Source organism: Desmodus rotundus, chromosome 13, assembly GCF_022682495.2.
Source record: "Desmodus rotundus isolate HL8 chromosome 13, HLdesRot8A.1, whole genome shotgun sequence".
In the NCBI taxonomy this organism is placed as follows: Eukaryota; Metazoa; Chordata; class Mammalia; order Chiroptera; family Phyllostomidae; genus Desmodus; species Desmodus rotundus.
Window position 1 is genome coordinate 49,080,938 of NC_071399.1, and position 26,294 is coordinate 49,107,231.

The following is a 26,294-nucleotide window of genomic DNA, read 5'->3' on the forward strand; positions in this document are numbered from 1 at the left end:
AAGACCCACAGGCAGAGATACAATCACCCATTTGCCTTCCACAAACTACACTAAAACAGGTGTCTTAAAATTAAAAATCAATCAAAAAACACAGTTCAAAAAATATATATAGGAACAATCAAAATAGGATATAAATACCTGAGCAAATTATTAGTTCATTAAGTGAAAGCTCAGCCCGTCATATTTATTCTCAGTGAAACTAAGTGAACGTGTGGTACTATCCGCCCATTCATGTTAAAATGAAAAGCCTTTCCTTTCTCATTATGAAGTGCCTGGTGAAAGGTGGCCTTTGGAAGCATCTATCATTCTTGAACTGGTGTTCTAGAGCTCATCTCCTACCCCCTTGAGGGCCCTGTTTCAGTTATATTGTCTCCCTCCCATTATCCTACCTGACCCTAGAACCACCCTGTGGCATTTGTATACCCCAACTCTTTCTGCACTTCCCATTTCCTTCATGAATTGCAATCTGGCTACCCTTCACCTCCTCCATCAAAATAGGTAGCCAAATGACATCTTTGTTACTAAATTAAATGATGCTTTTCAATTAGCATCTTATATAACATCTTGCAGCACTTGCTATTTGTACATTACTCCTCTCTGAGCTGCCAAAACATCGCCCTCTCCCATTTCTTTTCTTTCCTCTACATCATCCTACCTCTGTCCTCTGGGATTTCCCAGAATCTGTCCTATGCTTTCATTTCCCATTGCTCCACACTCTGCCTGGGTGAGCGCATCAATTCCCATGGCTTTACCTGATGATTCCTAAATTCATGTTTCCAACACTGATCCAAAGATACATTTCCAACTCTTTCTAATTTTTCAATTCACATATACTACACCCTACCTACCTACACTGAACTAATTGTCTTCCCTGTCTAAACAATTGCTTCTCCTGTTCTGTTTCCTAGACCAGGGAATGAAACTTCCATCTAGACAATGGCCAAAGCCAGAAATCGAGACATTAGCCATGTTTCCTCCTTCCCCACAAATCCCCTCATACATTAGATCAAATAATATGCCAATCCTATGCCCTAAATAGTTTTCTAGACTGTCTTCTTTCTCTCTATCCCCAGGACAACCCCTCAGGTCAGATCCTTGTCATCTCTGCTTTCTACCTGATGACCTGCTTCCAGAGTTACTAGTCTCTAATTCTTTCTCCCCATGGCAGGCAGGCATCTTTTTACAGTGGAACCTAATCATGACAGTTGCTGTACTCAAAACCCTGCAGTGGCTCCTGTCTGCCACAAGTGTAGCAAACTCAAGTATTTACAAGTATAGATAGAAGCCATAGTGAGTACAATGGGCTGTATCTAACTGCACACATGTACCGTGTGAGTGGCAAAGGTTTTGGTAAATCAGAGAAAGCATTAACTGAAGTTACTATTTATCGTAAGTGAATGAACGTAGGCCCAGACGTTTTCTCTGAGAAGATTGAATATCAGGATTTTATGTGCAGTTTCTCATATTTAAAGTACTGGCTCAACTGAAAAACAAACTCCTACAGAGACTGGTGGATCGTAGGGCTATGAGGCACCCGTTTAGGACAAAATCAAGGTGCTTAGCATGGCCTGAGGTTGTCCATGTCGTAACCCCTTATTAGTACTCCCAACTCCATCTGTTGCTATTCACCAACTCCACACTATATCCACTCCGAATTACTTGCAGTTTCTAGAATGCACCATGGTCTCTTGCACAGACTGCTCATTCTGTGGGAACATAGTTCCTCTCTAACTTCACCTAGCTAATGCTCTTGATCCTCGAAAAGCTGGTATCTCCTGAATTGAGCAGCTTTCCTGAAAACCTGCCTCCTCCCTCATCCCCACTGTCAGGGACTGATACCTCTACCGAACTCTAGTACTTATCAGACTCCACTGTAATCCCCTGTCTACTCATCTGCAACCCACCAGGAAACAGTCTCTTTAGGACAATGTGATGCTGCTGATCCCTGTTTGTCCTCCCAGATCTATTCTCACCCTTCTCTGTTCTACTCTGTGTCCTGTGAGGCTGGTGCCTACGGACTACATCACCCAGTCTCCTCTGCCAGCTGACTTTCAGGTACATTCAGTCTGCAGAAGATGGGAGGGAGGGAGAGAGAGAAGGAGGAGAAAGAAGTAGAGGAGACTTCTTCCTCTCCCTGGGCACTACCAAAGTATATCTTGACAGCTACTTCAAGGCTCCAGCCCTGGCAGGCCCTGCTAAACTATTCCTGTCCTTGGGTTGGTAATAATTTCTCACTTTGCTAGTTTTTAGATACCTCAATATCCTTCCTGTGTTCCCTTAAGTACACCCATCATTAATCTCTGTTCATTTAAATCACCCAAATGAATTCTGTTTCTTGCAGGGACTCTGACTGACATAGGTAGGACTCTGTCTTAACTTTCCTACCTAGTGCCTATCACACACTGTTTATTAGCTGTTGAATTAAAGAAAAGTAGTTCCCTGCAACTCTTACCCATAGACAATGCTGTATCATTTTCACTATGGCAAAAAATGTGGTAATTCGTAATAGCCAGGGGGAAGAGCTATTTTCGGAGTAAAAAACTAAATTACAGGATTTTTTTTAAATGAGTGTCATTTTATGTTGTTATCTGTATTTGAATAAAAACATACATAGTTTCACCACACATTCACTATACAAAACACATATAAATACAAAAAGTTGACATTAAAAATAAAAAATCTACCATGTTACTTGCTCTTTTTAAATACCCCTCAAACTTTTACTTTTTCTTTAGGAAGTCTTAGTCTTAAAGATTTTCATTGGAAACGTCAGCAGTAAAATATAAACATATAAAGGTCACTTACCCAGAATACAAAGCTTTCAGGCCTTCTTCCCTGCCTATCCTTACTAATGCATGCAACATTCCTCGATACCTAATTTCTTTAAAGTTTCCACCATTCGTCTGGCCTTGAATCTGCAGCCGTGTCTTGGTTAAATCAATTGGAAATGTACCTTAAAATTTTAAAGAAATATTTCACTTAATAAAAAGAAATCCCACTAAGGATACATAGTGACATATTACTGAAGAGGCACATAGACTGTAATGTAAACTAAGAAACACATACTTTGCAAACATTTTGCTATTAAAAAATGGGAACCAAAAGAGCAAAATAACAAAAGACAAAAATATATTTTCCTTTCTTTACATTTTTATTTATTCTACATAGGATTTGAGGAAACTGCACTTCTATAAAAAGTAGATACATGGATTGATTTTGACAACCAGCAAATCCATTTTAAAATATAAGTTATTTTTTTACATATGTGAAAGCTAAAATTGGGTTCATTATGAAGGAAGAGAGAGAAATTAATTTCTAAGGAGTTTCTTACTTTGTGTTCCATAGTCTAAAAGCAAATCTGTCAATGCAAGAGTTTCATGTAGAGCCTAAGAGATAATCCACCCAACTATGTGAAACTCATACTCAGTAAATGTGATTTATTTTGTCATTAGGTGAGCCCACTGGCACAAGGAACATGGGTGGGCGATTAATGCACCTCAACTGCTGGGCACTAGTCCTCACTAGCTCCTCGGCGGCAGCATTCCTCCCAGGACAGCAGTGACTGAGCCCTGGAAGCAAATGAAGTGTCCCACCCAGCACCTGGCACTCGGGCAGCTGCTCCATAGGTATTTGTTGAATGAATGATCCCAGAGAATAAACAAAGGAATAAATAGGACCTCAACTAATGAAGTCACAAATAGGACATAGATCATGTGCATTATCAGACAGTGACAGCATAATGATAGTCAATTGAATTTGGCTCGTGGAAGACCTTGGAGCTCCTCAAATTTCTTTATAGTTAAATGTGTTAAGGGTGGGGGACAAACTAGCAACAAGACTAGGAAAATAGGGATTGATATAATTCAAAAATGATTCATAAAACTTCTGTTTGGTCAATGAGTTCAACCTTCTTCCCACTAAACTTTGAACTCTAAAATGCCAGTAAGTAGCCAAAATGACTATTTTGTCTAAAAACACATACCAAAAGAAGGAAATTTTGAATTCTGAAATTAATGTCTCATAATATCCCAGTCTGTGCTTGAACTACATTCACAAACGCCAATCATGACCTTAGGTTTTAACCATTGTCACACACAGCAGGTAAATTGACCGGACTCCAGCATGCCGGCTCCTCACCGCATTCAGCTGTGATGGAGGCCAACCCCCCATACACAAAAGGCTTCCAGTTGAGAGCTGACATTCTCACCACTGTTCCTTCTCCTTTGGTTCACAGAACTATGGCCTCCAACAGGGTTTTTCCTGGGAACAAAAGAAAGATGTTTCAAAGTTGGAACTTCTCACACAGACGGTTTCTCCTTTAAAATTGTGTTTCATTTGGAGAGTGCTATCAGATGCTATCACTGAAACTCCCCTGCAACAATGCCCAACAAGTCTGGGATAGGAACCTTGCCTCAGTGAAGCAAGGCATCCCTATCTACTGAACCCCAAATCAGCAACTACTATTCTCTCTTTATCAGCTGCCTAATTCTCATTCAGGCCTTATATAATCCAATATACTGATACTTTGATATGTGTGGATGTATTCAGTGTAGAACAATGGAGGCTATTTTCTCAGTATGGGTAGTCTATTTTATCTTAAATCTGTTCTTCAGTATTTGCTATTGGTCTCTCTGTCTTAGTAAGTCACTCTTGGGAGGCACTGAAGTCCCTCAGGTACACTGGAGGAAAAAAAAAAAAAAAGCAGTGTCACAAGCTAAAATGGCAATTACTTAAAATTACCAAAATATATTTCTTACTTCACACTCTACGAAGGATGATTTTCTTCTCTTACTCATATTATGTAATAGCTGGAAGGCAGCTTGGTGTGAAGGAAAGAAGCAAACTCTGGGGTCAGAGTCATACTAGTTCCTTTCAAGGAAGTTAACTTACAGATTTTTTTCTTCATTAACAACAATATCAACACCACCACCACCACCACCACCATCACCATCATCATCATCATCATCACAGCAACCAACAAAACCAACTAGGGGTAGAACTCATACTTTTATTCACTAAGCTAAATAAAATACCTAGCTATTAGACCTATTGTGGGGATTAAATATATAATTTTATTTTTTTAATGTTTATTTATTTTTAGAGAGGGGAAGAGAGGGAGATGAGAGAGAGAGAAACATTAATGTGTGATTGCCTCTTGTACGCCGCCTACTGGGGACCTGGCCCACAACCCAGGCATGTGCCCTAGAACCAGTGACCCATTGGTTCGCAGGCTGGCATTCAATCCACTGAGCCACACCAGCCAGGGCTAAATACATAATTTTAAACTAGCACAAAAGTCATTCAACAAATGCTCTATCCTCCTTTCCCTGAATAGGTCAGGTCAGGCTGCAGTGAGAGATATATTCACATGCCTGCCAAAGCCAGGTCCCCCACATTCATTATATGTTCTGCTGTTTTATAAATGTTGGTAGATATGGCCTCAGGTCCATTAACAGGTAATACATGTAAGTTAACACACTTCTGTATACATACTATCAAGTATAATTATTGTTGGTTTAAAATAAAATTTCTAATTTATTAGGCTCATTACTGGCAAAAAAAATATGCCCAATGTTGCTACTTTGCATGTTTTAGGAATTTCCCAAGTCTACACTTCCCAGGAGAGGCCTACCATAAGTCACTATTGACAAGATTGTCACTTTTTAACAAGTCGAGCAGCTTGCTTAAACTAAGAGAAAACACAAGGAATCCAAAGGGAACATTAAATAGATCTACCAATAGCTATTCCTCACTTATGGACATTAAGCAAATTCAGAATGGTTACAAATGAGTGAGGCAGAAGGCTCCCTAAGCATGGAACTAGAAAATCATCATATGCTTTATATACTTCAGTACCAAGAACAAGCCCTGTCCCTAAAAATTTATCTCCCTACTATCCTTGAAAACATTTAATATCTGTACTTAAATATTCTTAGCCTTAATAAGTTCATAACTAATATAAAGATTAACACAGTAAATTATACACTATAAGAACACATTAATAATAAATCCAATAATTTATTTACGGTCTAGTAGTACCTTCCTCAACCCATTGTGGGCTTTTGCTAAATCCAAGTTAAAAAGCAAAATGATAACTATGTAACAATGACATATGGAAGTGCTCAATATAAATTATTTCAGTGGATCCTCTCAACAAGTGTGGGATAGAAGGACAGAAAAAAAGACCAGGAAGCCAAGTCTCATGGGACAGGACAGAGCTGGGCTTCCAACCCCAAGTGTTCTGATAACAAATGCAAGGTTCCTTCTGCTGCCACCTAAGGCTGTACCAAGGGTGTCCAACCTTTTGGCATCTTTGGGCAACACTGGAAGAAGAAGAGCTGTCTTGGGCCACACATTAAATACACAAACACTGACAAAAACTGATGGGCAAAAAACGGTTTTAAGTAAATTTACAATTTTGTGTTGGGCTGCACTCACAGCCATCCTGGGCCATGTGCGGCACATGGGCCACAGGTTAGACACCCCTGCGAGACAATCATAAGAGAATAATGGTGTTTTAATAAGGAGAAAATATTACTAAGTACCTTTGAAAAGGTGCTGCTGATAAGATGCATATTATAAACAATACAAATGTGCTTAATTTAAGAGAAAAGCCTTAAGAGAAAATATTCAGAAGGTAGTCAACCTAAAAAGAGATAATGTATTTTTCCAATGCAACAACAAAGATAGGGTTCACATAATTCTTTCTTACTCGGTGTTTTTACTGAGGTGAAATTCACATACTATAAAATAAAACATTTCAGCAAATACTTCAGTGGCACTTACTACATTCACAATGTTGTACAACCACTACCTTTATCTAGTTTCAAAATATTTCATCATACCATAAGAAAACTATTAAGCAGTTGCTCTCCATTACCCACCCTCCCTGGCCTCCATATGATTATTTTCTTGGCCATGATACTACAAATGCATCAAGCAACTGTGTGGAACATAGAGAACTCCTTATTAGTAATTCCTAACCTGGCTGCAGAGCTTCTTAAAAATACAGACACCAGAGCCCCATCTACTGAATGAGGATATCAAGGATACCCCAAGCATCTGTGTTCTCACTGAAAAATCAGTGAGTTAAATACATTATGGCCAATGCACACCTGGAATACTTATCACTTAAATTCCTGTTTTAAGTAGTTAATTCTGAAAGGTGACAATGTATAGTTCATTCTTTTAATTCATATTATTAAGTAATGTTTTTTTCTATGGTGATTATGTGTGTCTATGTATTCATTTATATGGACATATGCACACATATATACACAAAAGATACCCTTTAAAATGTCAGCAAAAATTTATGGGAAATGGGATTATACTAACTTCTAATTTAAAAACAAAACATTGTTTGAAGAGAAAAAAACTAATGGACACAGACAACAGTGCAGTGATTGCAGGAACGGGGGACAGAGAGGAGGGAGGGCATAGGGGGGATAAATGGTGATGGAAGGAGACCTGACTTGGGGTGGTGAACACACAATACAGGGTACAGATGATGTGTTGTAGAATTGTGCACTTGAAGCCTGTATAATTTTGTTAACCAGTGTCATTGCAATAAATTCAATAAAAAGGAAAAAATAAAAATATTTTTAAAGACTATACTGTCGTAAGACCTCATGCTATCTCAATGGTTAACTTCCTGGTTTCCTGTCATGACATTTTTATTTTGCCGGTTTAGTTTTAATGAGATTTGGCTGCTTTTTCTTCTGTTGGTTTTTATATTAAGTTTTTAGTTAGATTACAACCCAGACCTTCTGGGTTATACTCATATGTAAATACTCAACAAGAGCTCAAAACTGTTGCGGAGTTGCCTTCCCATGGTTTTAAATCACATGGGATGGTACACCCACCCATTAGTTTACTATTCAGATGTACCGCCACAAATAAGTGTCCACTCTTGCATCCCAAGTTAAACTCTAAGAAAATACTTTCTGTTCAATTACAATTTTAAAAAATTAGAGAGAAAAATTAGAGAGAAAAACTTTGAGTTCTCCTTTCCTTTCCGAATGCTAACAGTAGATCCCTGAGCAGTTAATACTATTATGCCTTCCCAAGTTGATGTTTGCTATGTCTAAGAATAATAATTTGGTTTAGTTAACAACCAGAAAGCACCAGTAGTTGGTCAAACATCCAAATAAGAATGGGTTCTAGCAAAGACTGGAACGTCCAGGAAGCTATACTGACTGACCACAGCCAGCTGTGACAGCTTCAGTTACCTTAGGCTGAAATCTCTGTTCAGTAAACTAAACCAATTCTCTATTTTTGAGCTCTCTTCGGAAGGGTTCTCCATCACACACATTCCTTAACTTCCTAGAACAATTTTGGGGGAAGATCCCAACTCTGATGAAGTGCCAAGACTTGCAGGCCAACAGTCAGGAAGACTGATGTGTCCTTAGTAATTACTAGTGTTTGGATGACATCTCAGCCTGAGCTTCAGGGAAGGGATTACAACTTGGTAAAAAAATTCCCATGTCAGGTATAGAAGTGGCTGTCAATCATTTCCCACTTTGCACTTCTCTTTAAGCACCTCTAGCCTGACTAACACCCAGAGAACACTTTCCTTTACTGCCTTCTGAACACAGTGTTAACAGCAATAGATGTCATTACTGAATATCTGATATGTCAGGCACTGCTGTATGTTTTCCACTTGAAGGATTTTATTTAATCATCAGAAGAACTCCATGAAACAGGTATCATTATCCACATTTCACAAATGAAGAAATACAGCCTCAGAGAGGAAAAGTGACCTTCCCTAGTCACACAGCTACAAAGTGCTCAAACTGAGGTCTCCCTGAAGGGACACATGATCTTTCCTCTATTACTATAAAACCAAACACAATTTTCCCAAGGCTGTTAAAAAGTATTGGCCTGTGGGCAAATATGGAATTCTGAACATCCAGAATAAATGTACAATTTTCTTGCAGGGAAAATACAAACTACTTTTTAAGTGTTACCTGAGTGGAGATGTCTACACAAATTATGAATTCCAAAGATTTCTCCCTACACTTGGAAAATATGCTACATTACATAGCCTCTCAACTGTATTTTCTCTTACTTTAGCACTTATTTTCTCCATATCCTATTTGTACAGCTGCAAAGGAAGGTTTACCCTCTGACATAATTAATTCTGGATAAGCTTCTTCAATTTTGTGTTCCCTTTTCAGTCTGCAGTCCTAAACTGTAATCACAGTCTCCAAAGTTCAATGAGCTCATAAATCTTTGTTCCCAGCTTATATATCTTTATTCCCTTCAGTACTGCCTTTCATGAGCGTTTCCTATTTCCCATTCTTTTTAAGGGCATAGGACGAAAAATAAGCTCATCACAGACTTATAAGTGTGAGATTTAAAAGGAATATTAGGAGTCATATCTTACTTTGCATGAATTAACTGATCCCATGGTGACAAAACTTGGCAGCCACAAAGCCAAGACCAAAATTCATGGCTTTCAACTTTTTTCACCACTTGAGGTTGAATCTAGAATCTGCCGGCAGTCTCAACACTGTTTTGCTATTCTCGCCCAGGAACAGTAGTGCTGTTCATTGCAACTGCTTTACATGGAATTACTTACACCTAAAAAGACGCTAAATCCAGAGCTACGTTAACTTCCCGAGCAAATTAATTCAATCTGCCCTTGCAAACATGAGCCGACCTGGCGTGTTCCCAGAGTAATTCAAAGTACAGCGTGCCCTTTCCCGGAACAGCTCGCCAGTGCCAAGGCTGCACACTCTGAACCAGACGCGAGCAGCAGGGATGCAGAGGCAGGTGAAACACACCGAGGAGGCACGAGATGCCAGATGGGCCTCAGACTCGGATCTGAGTGACGCTGGAAGAGAAGTCACCCCACACCGCCAGGTGTTGACTGTGAGCCGGAGCGCCTCAGGATCCCGCCTGACTGCGAGCAATGGGGCCCAACTGTGGAACCTCGCACGGAGCGGGGCCCAGCACGCGAACCGGAAGGCAGAGACAGTCCCCAAGCATGCCGGGTTGCACCGGGTCCCAACCACAGTCCCAGCACCGAGCCCCGGCCACCCTGAGGGGCAGCGCCAGCTGGCTCCAGGAACCGCGGGGAAGAAGGACGGGCCGGAGGAGGGGCTACCCGAAGCACGCATTGAGCGGCCAACCCCGCCACAGCTGGGTTGCCAGAAACTTACCAGGCGGCGCCGGACCTGCACTCTATTCTACCCAAGCTTTACTAGGTGGCAGAAGCCTACAGCTGCCAGGAAGCTGAAGGGAAGGAAGTTGAGCGGTGGGGCAGCCCGGAAACCGGAGCGTAGTCCCACCCCCACACGCCTGCAGCCTTGGCTCGCATTGGCCTCTCACTCCTCTGCCCCGCCCAGCCACGCCCATGGTACCCTGCAGCGAGCTAACTAGGAAACAACCGGACTCCCTCTAGTTGGCTCCCCTCTGTCTCAAGAGAGAGTAGCCTCACAGGGCCTCCTGAGGCCTGTGAGCTCGGCTTTGTGGCTAAAGAGAAACCTAGGGAATGTAAGGAGAGCCACGGAAAAGGAACCTTCTCAAGACGGTGATTCATCCTGCCCACTGAACTTCCCCAATCTGAAAGCATTGAACTTGCACTCACTCCTTTTTTTTTAAATTTTCTTTTTATTTTTCAATTACAGTTGACATTTAATATTATATTAGTTTCAGGTGTGCAGCCTAGTGGTTACACAATTATATAACTTAGGAAGTATTCCCCATAAGTCTAGTACCCCACCTGACATCATGCATAGTTATTAGAATATCTTTGACTATATTTCCTATGCTGTACTTTATATTCCCCCTGACTATTTTGTGATTACTAATCTGTACTTCTTAATCCTTTCACCTTTTTCACCATCCCCCCAAACCACCTCTCATCTGGCAAACAGGTTGTTCTCTGTATCTATGAAATTGTTTCTGTTTGTTCCTTTCTTTTGTCTTTTAGATTCCATATATAGGTAAAATCATACAGTATTTGTCTTTTCTGTCTGACTTAGTTCACTTAGCACAGTACCCCCTAGCTCTGTCCATGTTGTCACAAATGGTAAGATTTTATTCATTTTGGGGCCCAGTAACATTCCATTTTATGTATGTACCACATCTTATTTACCCATTTGTCTACTAATGGGCACTTAGGTGGCCTCTGAATCTTGGCCCCTTTTCCTTCTTTTCCGTTTTTTTTTCTTTTCTACTTATCCTTCTCCCCTTCACAACTCCCCTCCCCCTCCTCCTTTTCAAATAACAGTGTGGACATCTAGATTCTTTTTAATTCACTTAACGTAATCAAATATCATTACTTTTTGGAGTTCAAATTGCCCATATTTTGCCGGTGGGGTACTTCCTTGCTTCTGATGTAAGACCTACTAGCTCTCATTGCATTTTCTCTACCCTAGTTCCTCTTAGTAAGAAATGGCACTTGGAAATAGATCTGAGTACTTGATGTGCTCATTGCTACTGGGATAGCATTTCCTCTAGGCCCTTTCAGTGAACAAAGCATATATTGGGTTGACCAAAAAGTCTGTTTAGTTTTTTCCATAAAATAAAAGGCACGTTTTTCTTTTTCACCAATAACTTTATTGATTTGGATATTTTGAGTATGTCAGCTATCTCCTGTTGTTGGCTTCTAATGGTTAGAGACCAGGGGTACTGCTAAACATCTTCCAATACATAAGACAGCCCCACAGCAAAGAACTATTTGGCCAAAATGTCAATATTACCAAGAAACTTCACAAACCACTTTTGACATGTTCAATGAGTCACAGCAACTTCTCCATACACTGCACAAATCTTTTTTTGCCTTTCAGTTGCATTTTTCCCTTTCTTGAAATAATAAAGCATAATAGGCTGAAAATGTTCCATGTTTCTTTCCATATGAAAATGGCTGCATGATGGTTGCCAGATGGGGGCAAGGGGTGGAAATGGGTGAAGAGGTGAGAGGGTTAAGAAATACAAATAGGTAGTTACAGAATAGCCATGGTGATGTAAAGTACAGTATAGGAAATGGAGTAGCCAAAGAATTTACATGCATGACCCTTGGACATGAACAATGGTGGGACTGCCTAAGGTGGGGGGTGCTGGGTGGAAGGGGGAAAAGCAGGAAAAATCAGGACAACTGTAATAGTATAATCAATAAAATATAATTTAAAAAATAAAATGGCTGCAAAAAATTCAACAATTTTGATAAGTTTTTTAAATGCCCTCTGATATGACAGCTGTCACAATACAATCTAACAAAATTGTTTCCAATGAAGTAAAGACAACGGAGCACTACTAGAGCCATCATACAAAAAAAAGTAGAACTTTTTGGCCGACCCCATGTGTGTGTGTGTGTGTGTGTGTGTGTGTGTGTGTGTTCATATAGATACATACAGATACAGGTATAAAACAGTAAACAGTATACCTTTCATCTGGATATGGTTTTAACATGAGTTCATATTGATACTCCCCATTCAAAATCCAACACCATAAGGTCGTGGATGAAAAAGGGGCCCCATACTAAACCTAATGAGCTCAGGGGAGGCCTGCATGGAGGACTATACAAACTCAGAGACCTGACATAACCACATAGGACAGTCTGAACATAAAAATTCCTAACTAAAAGGGAGTCATGGTGGGTGGTCATGTCCTAGGCTGGGATCTTCCTTGACAAAACTCCATCTTTATCCTAAGTGAGCCTGTCTATTGTCTTTTTCCATTTATGGTAACATACTTTTGGAATGTCAGAGTAATCCCCTTTTTTTTCAAACCCCTCAAGGCATAATCTCCCATCAGAGTGCAAAACCACAGACCACAGTCACTCCTCATTGCTATCTTGTTATGCTATAAATATTATTTGTGTACTATCTCATAACCACGAATGTAAAAGAAGTATTTGTCTCTCCATTTTACTCTTTACCCAATCTCAGAGATTTCCCCCACTTTTTTCCTCCCGCTTCCCTAATCTACTACCAATAAATTTCATGTAGCCCCCTTTACATCTCCTCCTTTGGTTGTAATGTATAAGGTAATCTGCAAAACTGCCAATCTCCAGAGCATTTTTTCAATCCACTGAGATTTTGCTTCTCAGAAATTTATTTGGCTCAAATAAACTCATAAAAATTCCCTACAAGTGTGGACATGTCTTACATTGACAAGATTCATTCTAAACTTTCCATCTCCATGTTTACATCCTCCTTCACTGACAGTGAAAGCCCTGGTTCATGTCAGCATCAATAGATTTACTCAATTATTCTATCCTACAATATGCACAGAACAGATGAGACTTGTACCCCAGCACTATCACCACCAACAAACCTTCTAAGTGCAAGATTTCTGTGCAGTTCTTTTTATCCTGAAGAAACTTTCCTCTACCCTAAAGGGTCTAATATTCAAATAGACATGAGACAGATTAGCAAGAGAAAATGACCAAATTTAGTTACATCTGTATGGGAACCCCACATGCATGAGAGAGTCAGAGAATCCATATACAAGAAAGGTTCAGGGACAGAAAGTTAAAATGAGGTAGATATGGCATTCTGAGCTAAGGATGAGGGAAGGCACCCTGGAGCTTCAGAGAAGAGGAAGGTCATTGCAGAAGAATAGATAAAAAGAATAGTTGTTCAGTAATTAGAAGTTCTCCCAGCCCTGTAGACATGTCAAAAATGATCTCTCTGATAATCCTTATTATGTGCAAGTCCCCTAACTTAAGTGCTTGGTATTTAAGGGAGGGGCGGAGTTTCTCTTGAGCCCACAGGGTCTTGGTGCCTTTAGCTCAAAACAATCTGCATACTACCAAGGCCCATTTTGAAGTGATTAGTTCTGAACACCTACAGATATATCCTTCTAAGTGGCATTCAGTTAGAGCACTGTGTTCAAGTTACTTAAAATAATTTGCTTTTTAATATGATTATGTGATTAATTTGATATAGTTAAGTTTTTATTTGCATCAATTTTATTTGCATCACTTTTTTTCATTCTTTTTATCCAACTTCATTTTTGAATGTAGCAGTTCCTTTCTATTCCTTGTATTATGTTCCTACTCACCTCTCATCAGTAACCATTATCATTAGTTCCTAGTTTATTCTTCCATCTTCCTCAAATTAAGAATATATATCTCTATATGTGTTAGTTATCTACTGCTATATAACTGAACCTAGAAGCTTAGAACAACAAACATTTATTACCTCATAGTTTCTGGGGGTCAGAAATCCAGACGGGCTTAGGTGGGTAACTCTGGCTCCAGGTCTTGCACACACATGCAATCAAAGTAGCACTTGGGGTTGCAGTCATCTCAAGGCTGACTGGGGGAGAATCTGCTTCCAAGCGCACTCAACCTGGCTGTTGGCAAGCCTCAGAAGATACTTTTTCAAGCTCACTCATGCGGCTGTTAGCTGACCTCAGGTCCTCACTGGCTATCAGCCAGTGTCTTAGTTTCCTGGGGCTGCTATAACAAATTATCAACTGGCTGGCTTTTAAAAATAGGGGTTTATTCTCACACAGTTCTGAAGATTAGAAGTCCAAAATCAGGATGTCTGCAGGGCCATGTTCTTTCTGAAGGCTCTCAGGGAGAATCCTTCCTTGGCATTCTCCTCGCTTTGAGCAGTTGCTAGCTATCCTTGGCTTTCTTGTATTGCAACAGTATAACTCCAATTTCTGCATCTCCCTTCACATGGCACTCTTCCCTCTGTGTCTGTGTCTCTCTGTGTCCAAATACTCTTCTTATAAGAACACTATGCCCTAGCTGGTGGACCAAGCACCAGCCTGCAAACCAAAGGGTCTCAGGGTCCATTCTCAGTCAGGGCACATGCCTGGATTGCAGGCCAGGTCTCCATTTGGGAGCATGTGAGAGGCAAACACACACTAATGTTTCTCACCCTCTCTTTCTCCCTCCCTTCCCCTCTGTCTGAAAATAAATAAACAAAATATTCTTTTTGTTTTTTTAAAGAACACTAGTCATTGGATTAGGGCCCACCCTAATACAGTCTGACTTCATCTTAACTTGATTACATCTGTGATGACCTTCTTTCCAAATAAGGTCACATTCACAGGTACAGGGTGGGTTAGGACTTCAACCTATCTTTTGGGGAGTCACAATTCAACCCACAACAGCTGCAGATACCTCTTTTTTCATTGTGGCCTCTCCATAAAACTATGCATAACATGGCAGATTGTTTTACCCTAGAGAGAGAGGAAAGAAAGAGAGAAAGCAAGATTCAAAGATAAAAACCACAGTCTTTTTGTGACCTAATTTACTAATGACATATCACTACTGCTACACTCTATTTGCTAGAAATAAGTCCAAAATACAATCAAGGAGAAAGATTACATAAGGGCATGAAAAACAAGAAGCAAGCTTCATTGGGGCCATCTTAGAGGTTGCCAATATAGATAGCTCCTTCTTTCTTACATGAAAAGCAGCACATTTTATTCCACCTTGCTTTCTCACATAACAATATATAACATATCTTGGAAATCACTCCAGAGCAGTTCAACGAGGCCTTTCTCATCCGTTATTACTACAGTATAGTTCTCCACTGTGTGAATGAACTCAGGGTATTTATTCAGCTTTCTGTGGTGTGATAGCCCCTCGTGTACACACACCTTCTCCAAGTTATTCAGTCAAGCACTAATCTAGGTATGTCTGTGAAAGGGTTTAGCATATGTATTGAAGTCCCAAATTAGTCAACCCTATGATAGCACAATTGTCCAGTGGGCCTGACCTAATCTTATAAGCAGAGAGTTTTCTCTAGCTGATCTCAGATGGAAAAATCAGAGCATCAAATCACAGAAAAGATCTGACACAGTTTGAAGACAGAGAGTTGCATGGCAAAGAATGCAGGTGGCCTCTAGGGGTTGAGAGATGCCCCTGGCTGACAGTCATTCAGGCAAAACAACCTTAATTCTGCCACCACAGGAAACTAAATCCTGCCAACAATAAAGATGAGCTTAGAAGCAGCTTGTTAGTTCTCCAGATGAGAACCAAGTCTGGTCAACACCTGGATTTCAGCCTTCTGACAACCTGAGCAGAGAACACAGCTACACCATGCTCACATCTGATCCACAGAACTGTGAGCTAATAAATGGGTGTTGCTTTAAGCTTGTGGTAATGTATTGTCCAACAATAGAAAACTAATACATAGCAGAGGCCTGCAAACCAAAGGGTCGCCTGTTCAATTCCCAGTCAGGGCACATGCCTGGGGTGCTGAGAGGCAACCACACATTGATGTTTCTCTCCCTCTCTTTCTCCCTTCCTTACCCTCTGTCTAAAAATAAATAAATAAAATCTTCATTAAAAAAAAAGAAAGAAAACTAATACATGTGACATATAAGTTGTTTGCAATGTTTTGCTATAACAAATAATAATATAATGAATAAACTTTTGCATATATTGTTTTTATTGGAGGAGGTATACCTTCAGGGTAAATTCCCAGAAGTGGGATTGCTGAATCAAATAGTAAATGTGTATGTGTAAAAGCTGCATCTACTGATGCAAAACCCTCCTCCTTGATACAGAAGAGGGAACTGAGATTCCAGGAGCTAAGTAGCCTATAGAACCAGGGCCCAGGGCCATCTTGCTCTCATTCCCTTCTCCTGTTTCTCCAATTTAGGACTTGGTTTGGGCTTAAACAATCCCTCTTCTACTTTCCAACTTGAACTTTGTGGCCCTGGAGTACTGTCTACATGCTGTTTTGAAATCAATACAGTTTGGACCCATTTGAGGTATCACTTGAACCCTGCCATAAAAAGAAGTCCATATTTCAGTCATTATGCTGTATACCTGAAACTAATACAAAATAATATTGAATGTAAACTATAATTGAAAAATTAAAAAATGTTTAAAGCATTTACTTTCAAATTAAACTTGTTTGATCATATTTCTAGCATTTACTAAGATATGTGCCTATATTCAGCTTCTTTTCATATTCTATAGTTTTCTCAGAAATGACTTTGTTCTTCCGGAAAGTACCTAAGACATTGTAAAACTCAGGTGACTTTTGATTTGAAAGGTAAATTTGGATAACTGAATGATATAAGTTTGTTGATGTTAAACTGACAGTTTAAAATAAAAATATTCAATGATGTATTAAAAAAGTCCAATTCCCAGAATGTAGGAAAAGTCATTGGAATGCTTTCCTTTCTACTCCCACTCTCAAATCACCAAGTCCTTTCCAGACTCATGACCATAATGAAGCAGGGTGCAGCCAAGAGGAGGGCCCCAGGAAAGGATTTGTAATGGGGTCCAGAACTCAAGGTGTCCAGGAAATATTAGAAAAATATATATAGGATATCCTCACCCCCACAAGTCTGAGACAGGGGGGATGGGACACATGGAACAGGGCCATTCAGAGCTGTTTTGGGTAGCAACAGCTTTGCAGCTAACCCCTGGCATGGTCATTCAACATATCTATAACCTTTAACTGGTTTTATAGATATGTTAAATAGCTGTGGCCCTGCTTTGAGCCAGGGGGATGGGAGTGACTTCCACCCAAGACCCAAGATGGGACTGGGAAGCAACTCCCCCTGGTTACAGGGCCTGCGTGAGAGCTTGGAGATGATTGGCTCCATACCATGGGGCCACACCTGCCCAAACTTACTATGGCAGCCCAGTAAAGCTGGAAGAATACGGGGATGCTGGCAGGTATAACTGACTATAGGAGGAGTCAGAAATGGGGCTGCAAAGGAAGATGGGCACTGGGATTTAAACCTAGGCACGGCAGCCACAGGGAGAGAGGGCCATGAGGATCTGAAGTAAAAGAGGGAAGACCACATGGCTCTGAGGGGAAAGAAGAGGGCCATGCGGTTCTGGAGTGAATAGGAAGGACCATGCTCTCTAAGGAGAGTAGAGAGGACCATGTGGTTTTGGAGTGCTTCTTTTTGCCATGAGGTTTTGGGGAAGAAAAGCGGAGAAAGGACTCTTGCTGGTGGGCCATGAGAAGATGCCACATGGCTTTGGATTAACTGGAGATTGCAGCAGCCACACAGCTGATGGTGCCGGGAGCCAGAATCACGGACTTCTACTTGTTTTCCTGAGACACGATACCCCAGACTGGGCACAGGGAGAGGGAAGGACTGTGCATCTGTGAGTATTCTAAAGGACTGTAGTATCCTATTGAAGACATTAAGCCATTACCCTAAGTCTGTGTAACTTTTAAATAAATAATTCCTTTCCTTTTCACCAGTCTCTGGCATTGAGAGACGTCTTTCCTCTGGTGGCGGGCATTTCGAACCTAGCAGGTGTGTGTGGGGGAGAACCTCCAGAGACAGAAAGGGGGGATCCTTTCTGTTAAAATTATCGTGAACCACCCCCCTGCCTTGCTCTGTTACAATAAGGCACATGCATACGAAATACTGGATTTCTCCTTTTCCTACAGATCCTTTAGACACCTCAATTCCATAGCAAAGAGTAAAATAATTACTGTCTGGTCCTTTACAGAAGTTTGCTCTACCCTTTAGCATAATTTGCATTTAAATATTCCAATCTGGTCTCTGCTGTGTTTTAACTATTGTGTCCTCAGCCTGTTGAGATTCATTTGGTAAAGGGGGAATAGCACTGCCTTGTAACAGCCCCTGGTAGCAGAAGTGCCGTTCATGAGACTCACAAAGACCTCCTGGCAGCCTGACAGGGCAGACTTGTACCACAAGTCTCTTAGTACAATCAATGCAGCTTACACACAACCTAATTCTCTTGCACATTCACTTTAAAATCACAGGTATAAAATCAATTGCATATTTCAAATTGAAATCACAAGGTAACCTGTCAGATTCTCTGAAGAGTATAATTTGTTTTTATTACAGACACTTCAAATAAATAACACACTTCAAGGTTAATATTAAAAATTTAGTGCTATGGGTTTGACTTAGCACATCATATCTGTATTTAATTCTAAACCTGTTGGGGGTTATATAATCATATAGTAATGTACCCTACTAATAACAGATTTATCACTTAAGTCAGCTGAGCAACTGGATAATGGAAAAAAAATCAGGAATTAATGAGACTATTTATCTCGAAGAGACATGAGGCTGAAACCAACCTGGGAACTCCACTCAGGTTATGTGTCCCCTTTATGTGGAGAGGTTGCATCTGATGTGTAGCAGGTGTCTCAAGTCTGAGGCTTTCATTTGGAACCTATTTTCTCTACCTTCATCCCTGGGCATTTCTTTCTTTCACAAACCTAATCTGTGTCTTGTTTTAACTTTTATAACCTGGTTTAGATGAAGAGAGAGAAGCAAGTCACTTTTAAAGGGCTGAGAATAACTTTAAACTTCTCAACAGCAACACTGGAAGCTAGAAAACAATGGAGCAATGTCTTAAATTTGAGGGGAAATTATTGCCAAACTGTAACACTATATTTAACCACTGGAATAAAAAATTTACAGACATGCATGGCCTTAACAATTGGCTTTTCATGCAAGTGTCCTTAGAAAACCTAACAGAGTATATACTTCCCTAAAACTAAGGTAAATTAGCAAATAGAAAAAAAAAAAAGATATGGGGTCCAGGAAATAGGAGATCCAGCACAAGAGAGTAGGGGAAGGACTTCCCAAGATAACAGTAAAAATAAATCTCAGGACAACAGCAACCACCCTACACTGGGGCAGGAGTACAAAAAGATCCTGAGAAAAAAGTGAAACTGACACATCACCTGATGCTTATGAAAGTATTGACAAGAGGCTTTGTCCTTCTAATAGAGAGTTTAGGGATGAATTAGAAATAGGTACCCAGAAAAGTAAGCCAAAATAACTTTTTAATGAAGGTAATTATTAATTCCAGGGAAAACAAGAGGTTATAAAGAAAAGGAAACATAATATACTGCATGGCTCAGCTGTAAATAACATTTACAAAGTCAGAATAATTAAAACACTATCTATGGATTTAACCAAAAACTGTGATGTAATTGTGATTAGAGAATAGTGAAGTACTCTTGTGTGTCTATGCGCAAAAACATGTGTGAGTACATGTGAGGGTTGCGTGTGGATAGGCATAAGGAGTAAATCTTTGTCTTCAACAGAAGGACATCTGTAGATATCAAAAAGAAAGGAAAAATCAAGAAATAGCAGGTAAAACAGCTATGAAGATATTATGGAAGTAAATACCAGACGAAAGTTTTGAAAGTAGTTGCCTCTGGTAATGAGGGATCAATAATGGGGAAGGATGGGGTAGATAACAGTTATTTTTCATAATGAACCTTGTCAAATAATTTGATTTTTTAAAACCTTGAACATGTATAACTGGTTTAAAAATTAAATATTTTTAATTAAAGAAAGATGCTCCCACAGTTCACCCATCATCATTGTCAGTGTCCTTCACTGAATCCTTCTCTCTACCAGATCTCTTAATATTAGAATGTCAGGGCTCTAGCTTGAGTCTCTTGTCAAATCATATCCTCTCTTTAATGGCTCTAAATACACACTTGCTCTTTACTATCTCTGGTCACAAACCATTGGCAATAAGTAGTCAATCACAAAACCCTACTTATATATTATATAAGAATGCTATGAAATGTAGTCTAACTGCACTTATAGGGAGAAGAAATGGATTTTGGTGAACATCTGGCCAATCTCTGCCCAACTTCAGTGGAATGCATTTCCATGAGGGCAGGTATACGATGATAACTGTTACCCATGTCCACTTTTGCATTCCTCATCTATCTCCACAGAGTAAAGTGATCTGGACCAAGTCTTCCTACTGCCTAAAAGCCTTTAATAGGTTTCCATTGTGCTTAGCACAAACCCCCAAATCCTTAACCCAGCTTAGGACACTTGTATGGTCTTGGTTCCTCAGATGTGCCAAGCTCTTCTTCACTGTGTAAGTCCTGCACAGGTTGTTCCCTCTACTTGGAATACTACCTAGCCTGCTTCCTCTTTTCACAACCTGACATTCACTCATCATTTCAGCCTCAAGTCAAATATTGCTTCATCCAAAGAGGTCACTGTGGTAGGCAGCATAATGGTCCCCTAATAAGTCTATGTACTAATCCCTGGAATCTGTGAATATTTTAGGTTATATGACAAGTGAGAATTATGATGGCTGGTGAAATTAAGATTGCTAACTAGCTGACCTCAGGTAGGGGATTATCTTGAATTATTTAGTATGCCCAACGTAATCAAAAGGGTCCTTATTAGTGAAAGAGGGAAGCAGAAAGGTCTGAGAAGAAGATGTATGGAGACAGGTTGGAGTGATTTGGTATGAGAAGAACTCAACTTGCCATTGTTGGTTTTGAAGGTGGAAGGTAGCCACAAGCCAAGGGATGTGGACAGCCTCTAGAAGCTGAAAACGCAAGAAAACCGATTCTCCTCCAGAGGCATTGGAAAGAAATCCAGCCTTGCCAATGCCTTATTTGGGCACAGTGAATCCCATTTCAGGCTTCTGACCTCTAGAACTATAAGAAAATAAATGTGTGCTGTTTTATGCCACCAAGTTTACAGCAGCAATAGGACTCTAATCCACCCTCCCAGAATCCCTGCCTGCCCCATCTCCCAACTATGACAACTGGGTCTGAATCTAATTTTCTCTGTCAGCAGGCCTCTGTTTTCCCCTTGCAGGCCCAGATCTCAGGCAGGTCCATGCCTGGGCCTTCTGAGGCATGCTCCTGAACCTGACCTTCACTTCTCCCCATAAACACTCAGGAATGTGTTGAATCCCTCCCCCACCCCAGGTATCTGGTACCTGGTGAGTTGACAGGCAGAACAGTCAGACAGCAGGGCAAACAATAAAGTGAAAATCTCTCCATGAAAAGGGCTGAAAAGACTCCTCATGCTAGGCTGTCCTCTCCCTCCATGAAGATTCAGCATGAAGATCTGGCATTCTACTCATGAGAACTTAAAAGTTACTTGTCTTCTTTATAATTCTCGGTTTCCTTAAAAGTAAAATTGTAGTCATACTTTCTTCAGAGGGTTTTTGTAAGAATTAAAAGAAATAGTCCCTGGCCAGGTACTCAGTTGGTTAAACCATCGTCCTGATACCCAAGGTTGTGGCTTCATCCCGGCTCAGGGCACATAACAGAACCAACCAATGAATGCATAAATAAGTGGAAAAAAACAAATCAATGTCTCCCTCTTTCTCTCTCTCTCTCTTCCCCCTTCACTAAAATCAATTTTGAAAAGAGAATTACTGTATTTTTTGGACTATAAGATGCACTCCCCCCCCAAATTTGGGAAGAAATGGGGGTGCGTCTTATGGTCCAAATGTAGCTTACCTGGATTGCTGGGGGCAGTGGGAAGGAGCGGCAGTGGAATGGTGATTTTTTGCCTATTTTCCTCCTCTAAAACCTAGGTGCATCACATGGTCTGGCGCGTCTTACAGTCCGAAAAACGGTAAATATGAATAAAATCATGAACGTAGTGGTCTCCATATAAGAAATACTATTGCGGGGACTTCCAGCCAAGATGGCGGCGTAGGTAGACACGCTATGCCTCCTCGCACAACCAAAAAAGGACAACAACAATTTAACAACAAAAAACAACCACAACTGACAGAAAATTGAACTGTATGGAAGTCCGACCACCATGGAGTTAAAGAAGAAACATTCATCCAGACCGGTAGGTGGGGCAGAGATGGGCAGCCGGGCAGAGAGGACTCGTAGCAAGGCCCCCGCTGGCGGATCCAGCAAGGTGGTGGATTGTGGAGCGGGGTGGGCAAAACTGCAGCTGGCTGGCAAGGAGCAGCTGGTGGACTGAGCGACAGACCTCACAACCCAGGGCTCAAGCGCGGGGAAATAAAGCCTCAAACCACTGATTGAAAACACCTGTGGGGATTGAGGCAGCAGTGGGAGAAACTCCCAGCCTCACAGGAGAGTTTGTTGGAGACACCCACAGGGGCCTAGAACGTACACAAACCCACCCACTCAGAAAGCAGCACCAGAAAGGCCCAATTTGATTGTGGGTAATGGAGGAAATGACTAAAAACCGGCAGACAGTGGAGCAAGCACCATTGCTCCTATCAGACACCCCCTCACACACATACAGTGTCACAGTGCAGCAAGGAGCGTTACCCCATCCTGATAAATACCTAAGGCTCCTCCCCTTTACATAATAGGCGCATCAAGACAAAAAAAAAAAAATTGGCCCAAATGAAAGAACAGATCAAAGCTCCATAAATAATACAACTAAGCAATGAAGAGAGAGTCAACCTATCAGATGCATAGCTCAAAACACTGGTAATCAGGAAGCTCACAGAATTGGTTGAATTTGGTCACAAATTACATGAAAAAATGAAGGCTATGCTAAGAGAAACAAAGAAAAATGTACAGGGAACCAATAGTGATGGGAGGAATCTGGGACTCAAATCAATGGTGTGGACCAGAAGGAAGAAAGAAACATCCAACCAGAACAGAATGAAGAAACCAGAATTCAAAAAAATGAGGAGAGGCTTAGGAACCTCCAGGACATCTTTAAACATTCCACATCTAAATTACAGGGGTACCAGAAGAAGAGGAAGAATAATTGAAAACTTATTTGAACAAATAATGAAGGAGAACTTCTCTAATCTGGCAAGAGAAATAGACTTCCAGGAAGTCCAGGAAGCTCAGAGAGTCCCAAAGAAGCTGGACCCAAGGAGGAACACACCAAGGCACATCATCATTACATTCCCCAAGATTAAACAGAAGGAGAGAATCTTAGAAGCAGCAAGAAAAAAGGACTCAGTTACCTACAAAGGAGTTCCCATAAGACTGTCAGCTGATTTGTCAAAACAGACCTTACAGGCAAGAAGGGGCTGCCAAGAAGTATTCCAAGTCATGAAAGGCAAGGACCTACATCCAAGATTACTCTATCCAGCAAAGCTATCATTTAGAATGGAAGGGCAGATAAAGTGCTTCTCAGATAAGGTCAAGTTAAAGGAGTTCATCATCACCGAGCCCTTATTATATGAAATGTTAAAGGGATTTATCTAAGAAAAAGAAGATAAAAAATATGAACAGTAAAAATGACAGCAAACTCACACTTACTAACAACCACACCTAAAACAAAAACAAAAGCAAGCTAAGCAAACAACTAGAACAGGAACAGAACCCCAGAAATGCAGATCACATGGAGGGTTATCAACAGGGGAGTGGGAGGGGGAGAGAGAGGGGAAAGGGTACACAGAATAAGTAGCATAAATGGTAGGTAGAAAATAGACAGGGGGAGGGTAAGAATAGTATAGGAAAGTTAGAAGCCAAAGAACTTATATGTACGACCCATGGACATGAACTATAGGGGGGGAATGTGGGAGGGAGGGGGTGTGCGGGATGGAGTGGAGTGAAGGGGGGGAAATGGGACAACTGTAATAGCATAATCAATAAATATATTTTTTAAAAAAACACTATCGCCACTTAGTGTTACCACAACCATGATCATCATAATTCCAAATGTCTTTCACACAAAAAAAGGCCCACTACATTTAGGTATAACCAGTATTGCTCAATAGTTAAAAGTCTAAAATTAAAGCCTTTAATATTTCATAGTATTTTTGTCCTAAGGTTTATACTTAGCACTTTCAGTTAACTTTTAGTAAGTAATGCAGTTTTAAAAAACAATACAAGCAGACCAAAAAGGCTACTTACTTGCTATTATGGCTACTTAGATCTAGTTAGATCTACGGAACACCAAGAAAACTATTCAACATGATAAAACCAACATGTTAAAAAAAAAAATCAGCCCTTGCTGGTATGGCTCAGTGGATTGAGTATGGGCCTGTGAACCAAAGAGTTGCCGGTTTGATTCCCAGTCAGGGCACATGCTTGGGTTTAGAACCAGGTCCCCCGTGGGGGATGCTCAAGAGGCAACCACACATTGATGTTTCTCTCCTCTTTTTCCCTCCTTTCCCCTCTGTAAAAATAAATAAAATCTTTAAAAAAAATCAATCTGAGCCTTAATTGTAGTTGTCTGTATTTTTTAAGTCAGTCATTTTACTAATTTCCTGGTTTGCTTTAATGTAAACACTGCCTAAGAAAATCATCAGCCTGAAGTTTATCAGAAGCAAAATTCAAAAAGCAAATGTAATCTCCAAAAAATAGAATGGCTTTCCCATGAAAAAGGATTTGGGGAGAACCAAGATGGCGGCATAGGTAGACACACTGCGCCTCCTTGCACAACCTGAACTGACAGAAAATCAAACGGCAAGGAAGTCCAACACCAAGGAAATAAAAAATAAACATTCATCCAGACCGGTAGGAGTGGTGGAGACAGGCACCGGGGCGGAGAGGACTCTCGTGGCCAAGGTGGGACCGAGACTGGCGGAGTGTGGGACGAACGTGGCAGGAGCAGACCCTGCAGCCCCACATTCCACACAGATAAACAGAGAACGGGGCAGGCAGAGCGGTGGGTAGCACCCCGAGGCCCCCACATTCGTGCACAGATAAACCGGACAAACGGCGGGGAGTGAAGCAGACCACGCAACCCAGGGCTCCAGTGCGGGGAAATAAAGCCTCAAACCTCTGATTGAAAGCGCCCGTGGGGGTTGGGGTGGCAGCAGGAGAGACTCCCAGCCTCACAGGAGAGGTCGTTGGAGAGACCCACAGGGGCCTAGAGTGTGCACAAGCCCACCTACTCGGGAACCAGCACCAGAGGGGCCCAGTTTGATTGTGGGTAGCGGAGTGAAAGACTGAAATCCGGAGGAGAGTGAAGCGGGCGCCACTGCTCCCTCTCGGCCCCTCCCCCACGTACAGCGTCACAGCGCAGCGACCAGCGTTACCCCGTCCCCGTGAACACCTAAGGCTCTGCCCCTTAAAGTAACAGAAGTGCCAAGACAAAAAAAAAAAAAAAATGGCCCAAATGACAGAACACTTCAAAGCTCCAGAAAAAATACAACTAAGAGAGGAAGAGATAGCAAACCTATCGGATGCACAGTTCAAAACACTGGTTATCAAGATGCTCACAGAATTGATTGAATCTGTTTGAAAAACAGATGAAAAAATGAAGCCTATGCTAAGAGAAACAAAGGAAAATGTACAGGGAACCAATAGTGAGGCAAAGGAAACTGGGACTCCAATGAACGGTGTGGACCAGAAGGATGAAAGAAACATCCAACCAGAACAGAATGAAGAAACCAGAATTCAAAAAAATGAGGAGAGGCTTAGGAACCTCCAGGACATCTTTAAACGTTCCGACATCCGAATTATAGGGGTGCCAGAAGGAGAAGAGGAAGAACAAAAAATTGAAAACTTATTTGAACAAATAATGAAGGAGAACTTCTCTAATCTGGCAAAGGAAACAGACTTCCAGGAAGTCCAGGAAGCTCAGAGAGTCCCAAAGAAGCTGGACCCAAGGAGGAACACACCAAGGCACATCATAATTACATTACCCAAGATTAAACGCAAGGACCTACATCCAAGATTACTGTA

The 26,294-nt window shown here is 41.0% G+C and overlaps 1 protein-coding gene across 4 annotated transcripts in view; it reads right to left on the reverse strand.

Moving 5' to 3' along the window:
• The window catches only part of SLC25A30 (solute carrier family 25 member 30), an 84,988-nt gene that overhangs the window by 13,017 nt on the left and 45,677 nt on the right, over positions 1 to 26,294 (reverse strand). Inside the window, exons 1-3 of one of the 4 annotated variants that reach the window (XM_024569618.4) lie at positions 10,164 to 10,288; positions 4,208 to 4,260; positions 2,806 to 2,953 (exon numbers count right to left, since the gene is read on the reverse strand). In XM_024569618.4, the coding sequence (XP_024425386.1) occupies positions 2,806 to 2,864 (59 nt within the window). In that variant the 5' untranslated portion in view covers positions 2,865 to 2,953; positions 4,208 to 4,260; positions 10,164 to 10,288. Of the gene's footprint in view, positions 1 to 2,805; positions 2,954 to 4,137; positions 4,261 to 10,163; positions 10,289 to 26,294 lie in introns of those variants that run through there. The other 3 variants (XM_024569604.4, XM_024569597.4, XM_024569609.4) reach the window with 3 other exon arrangements.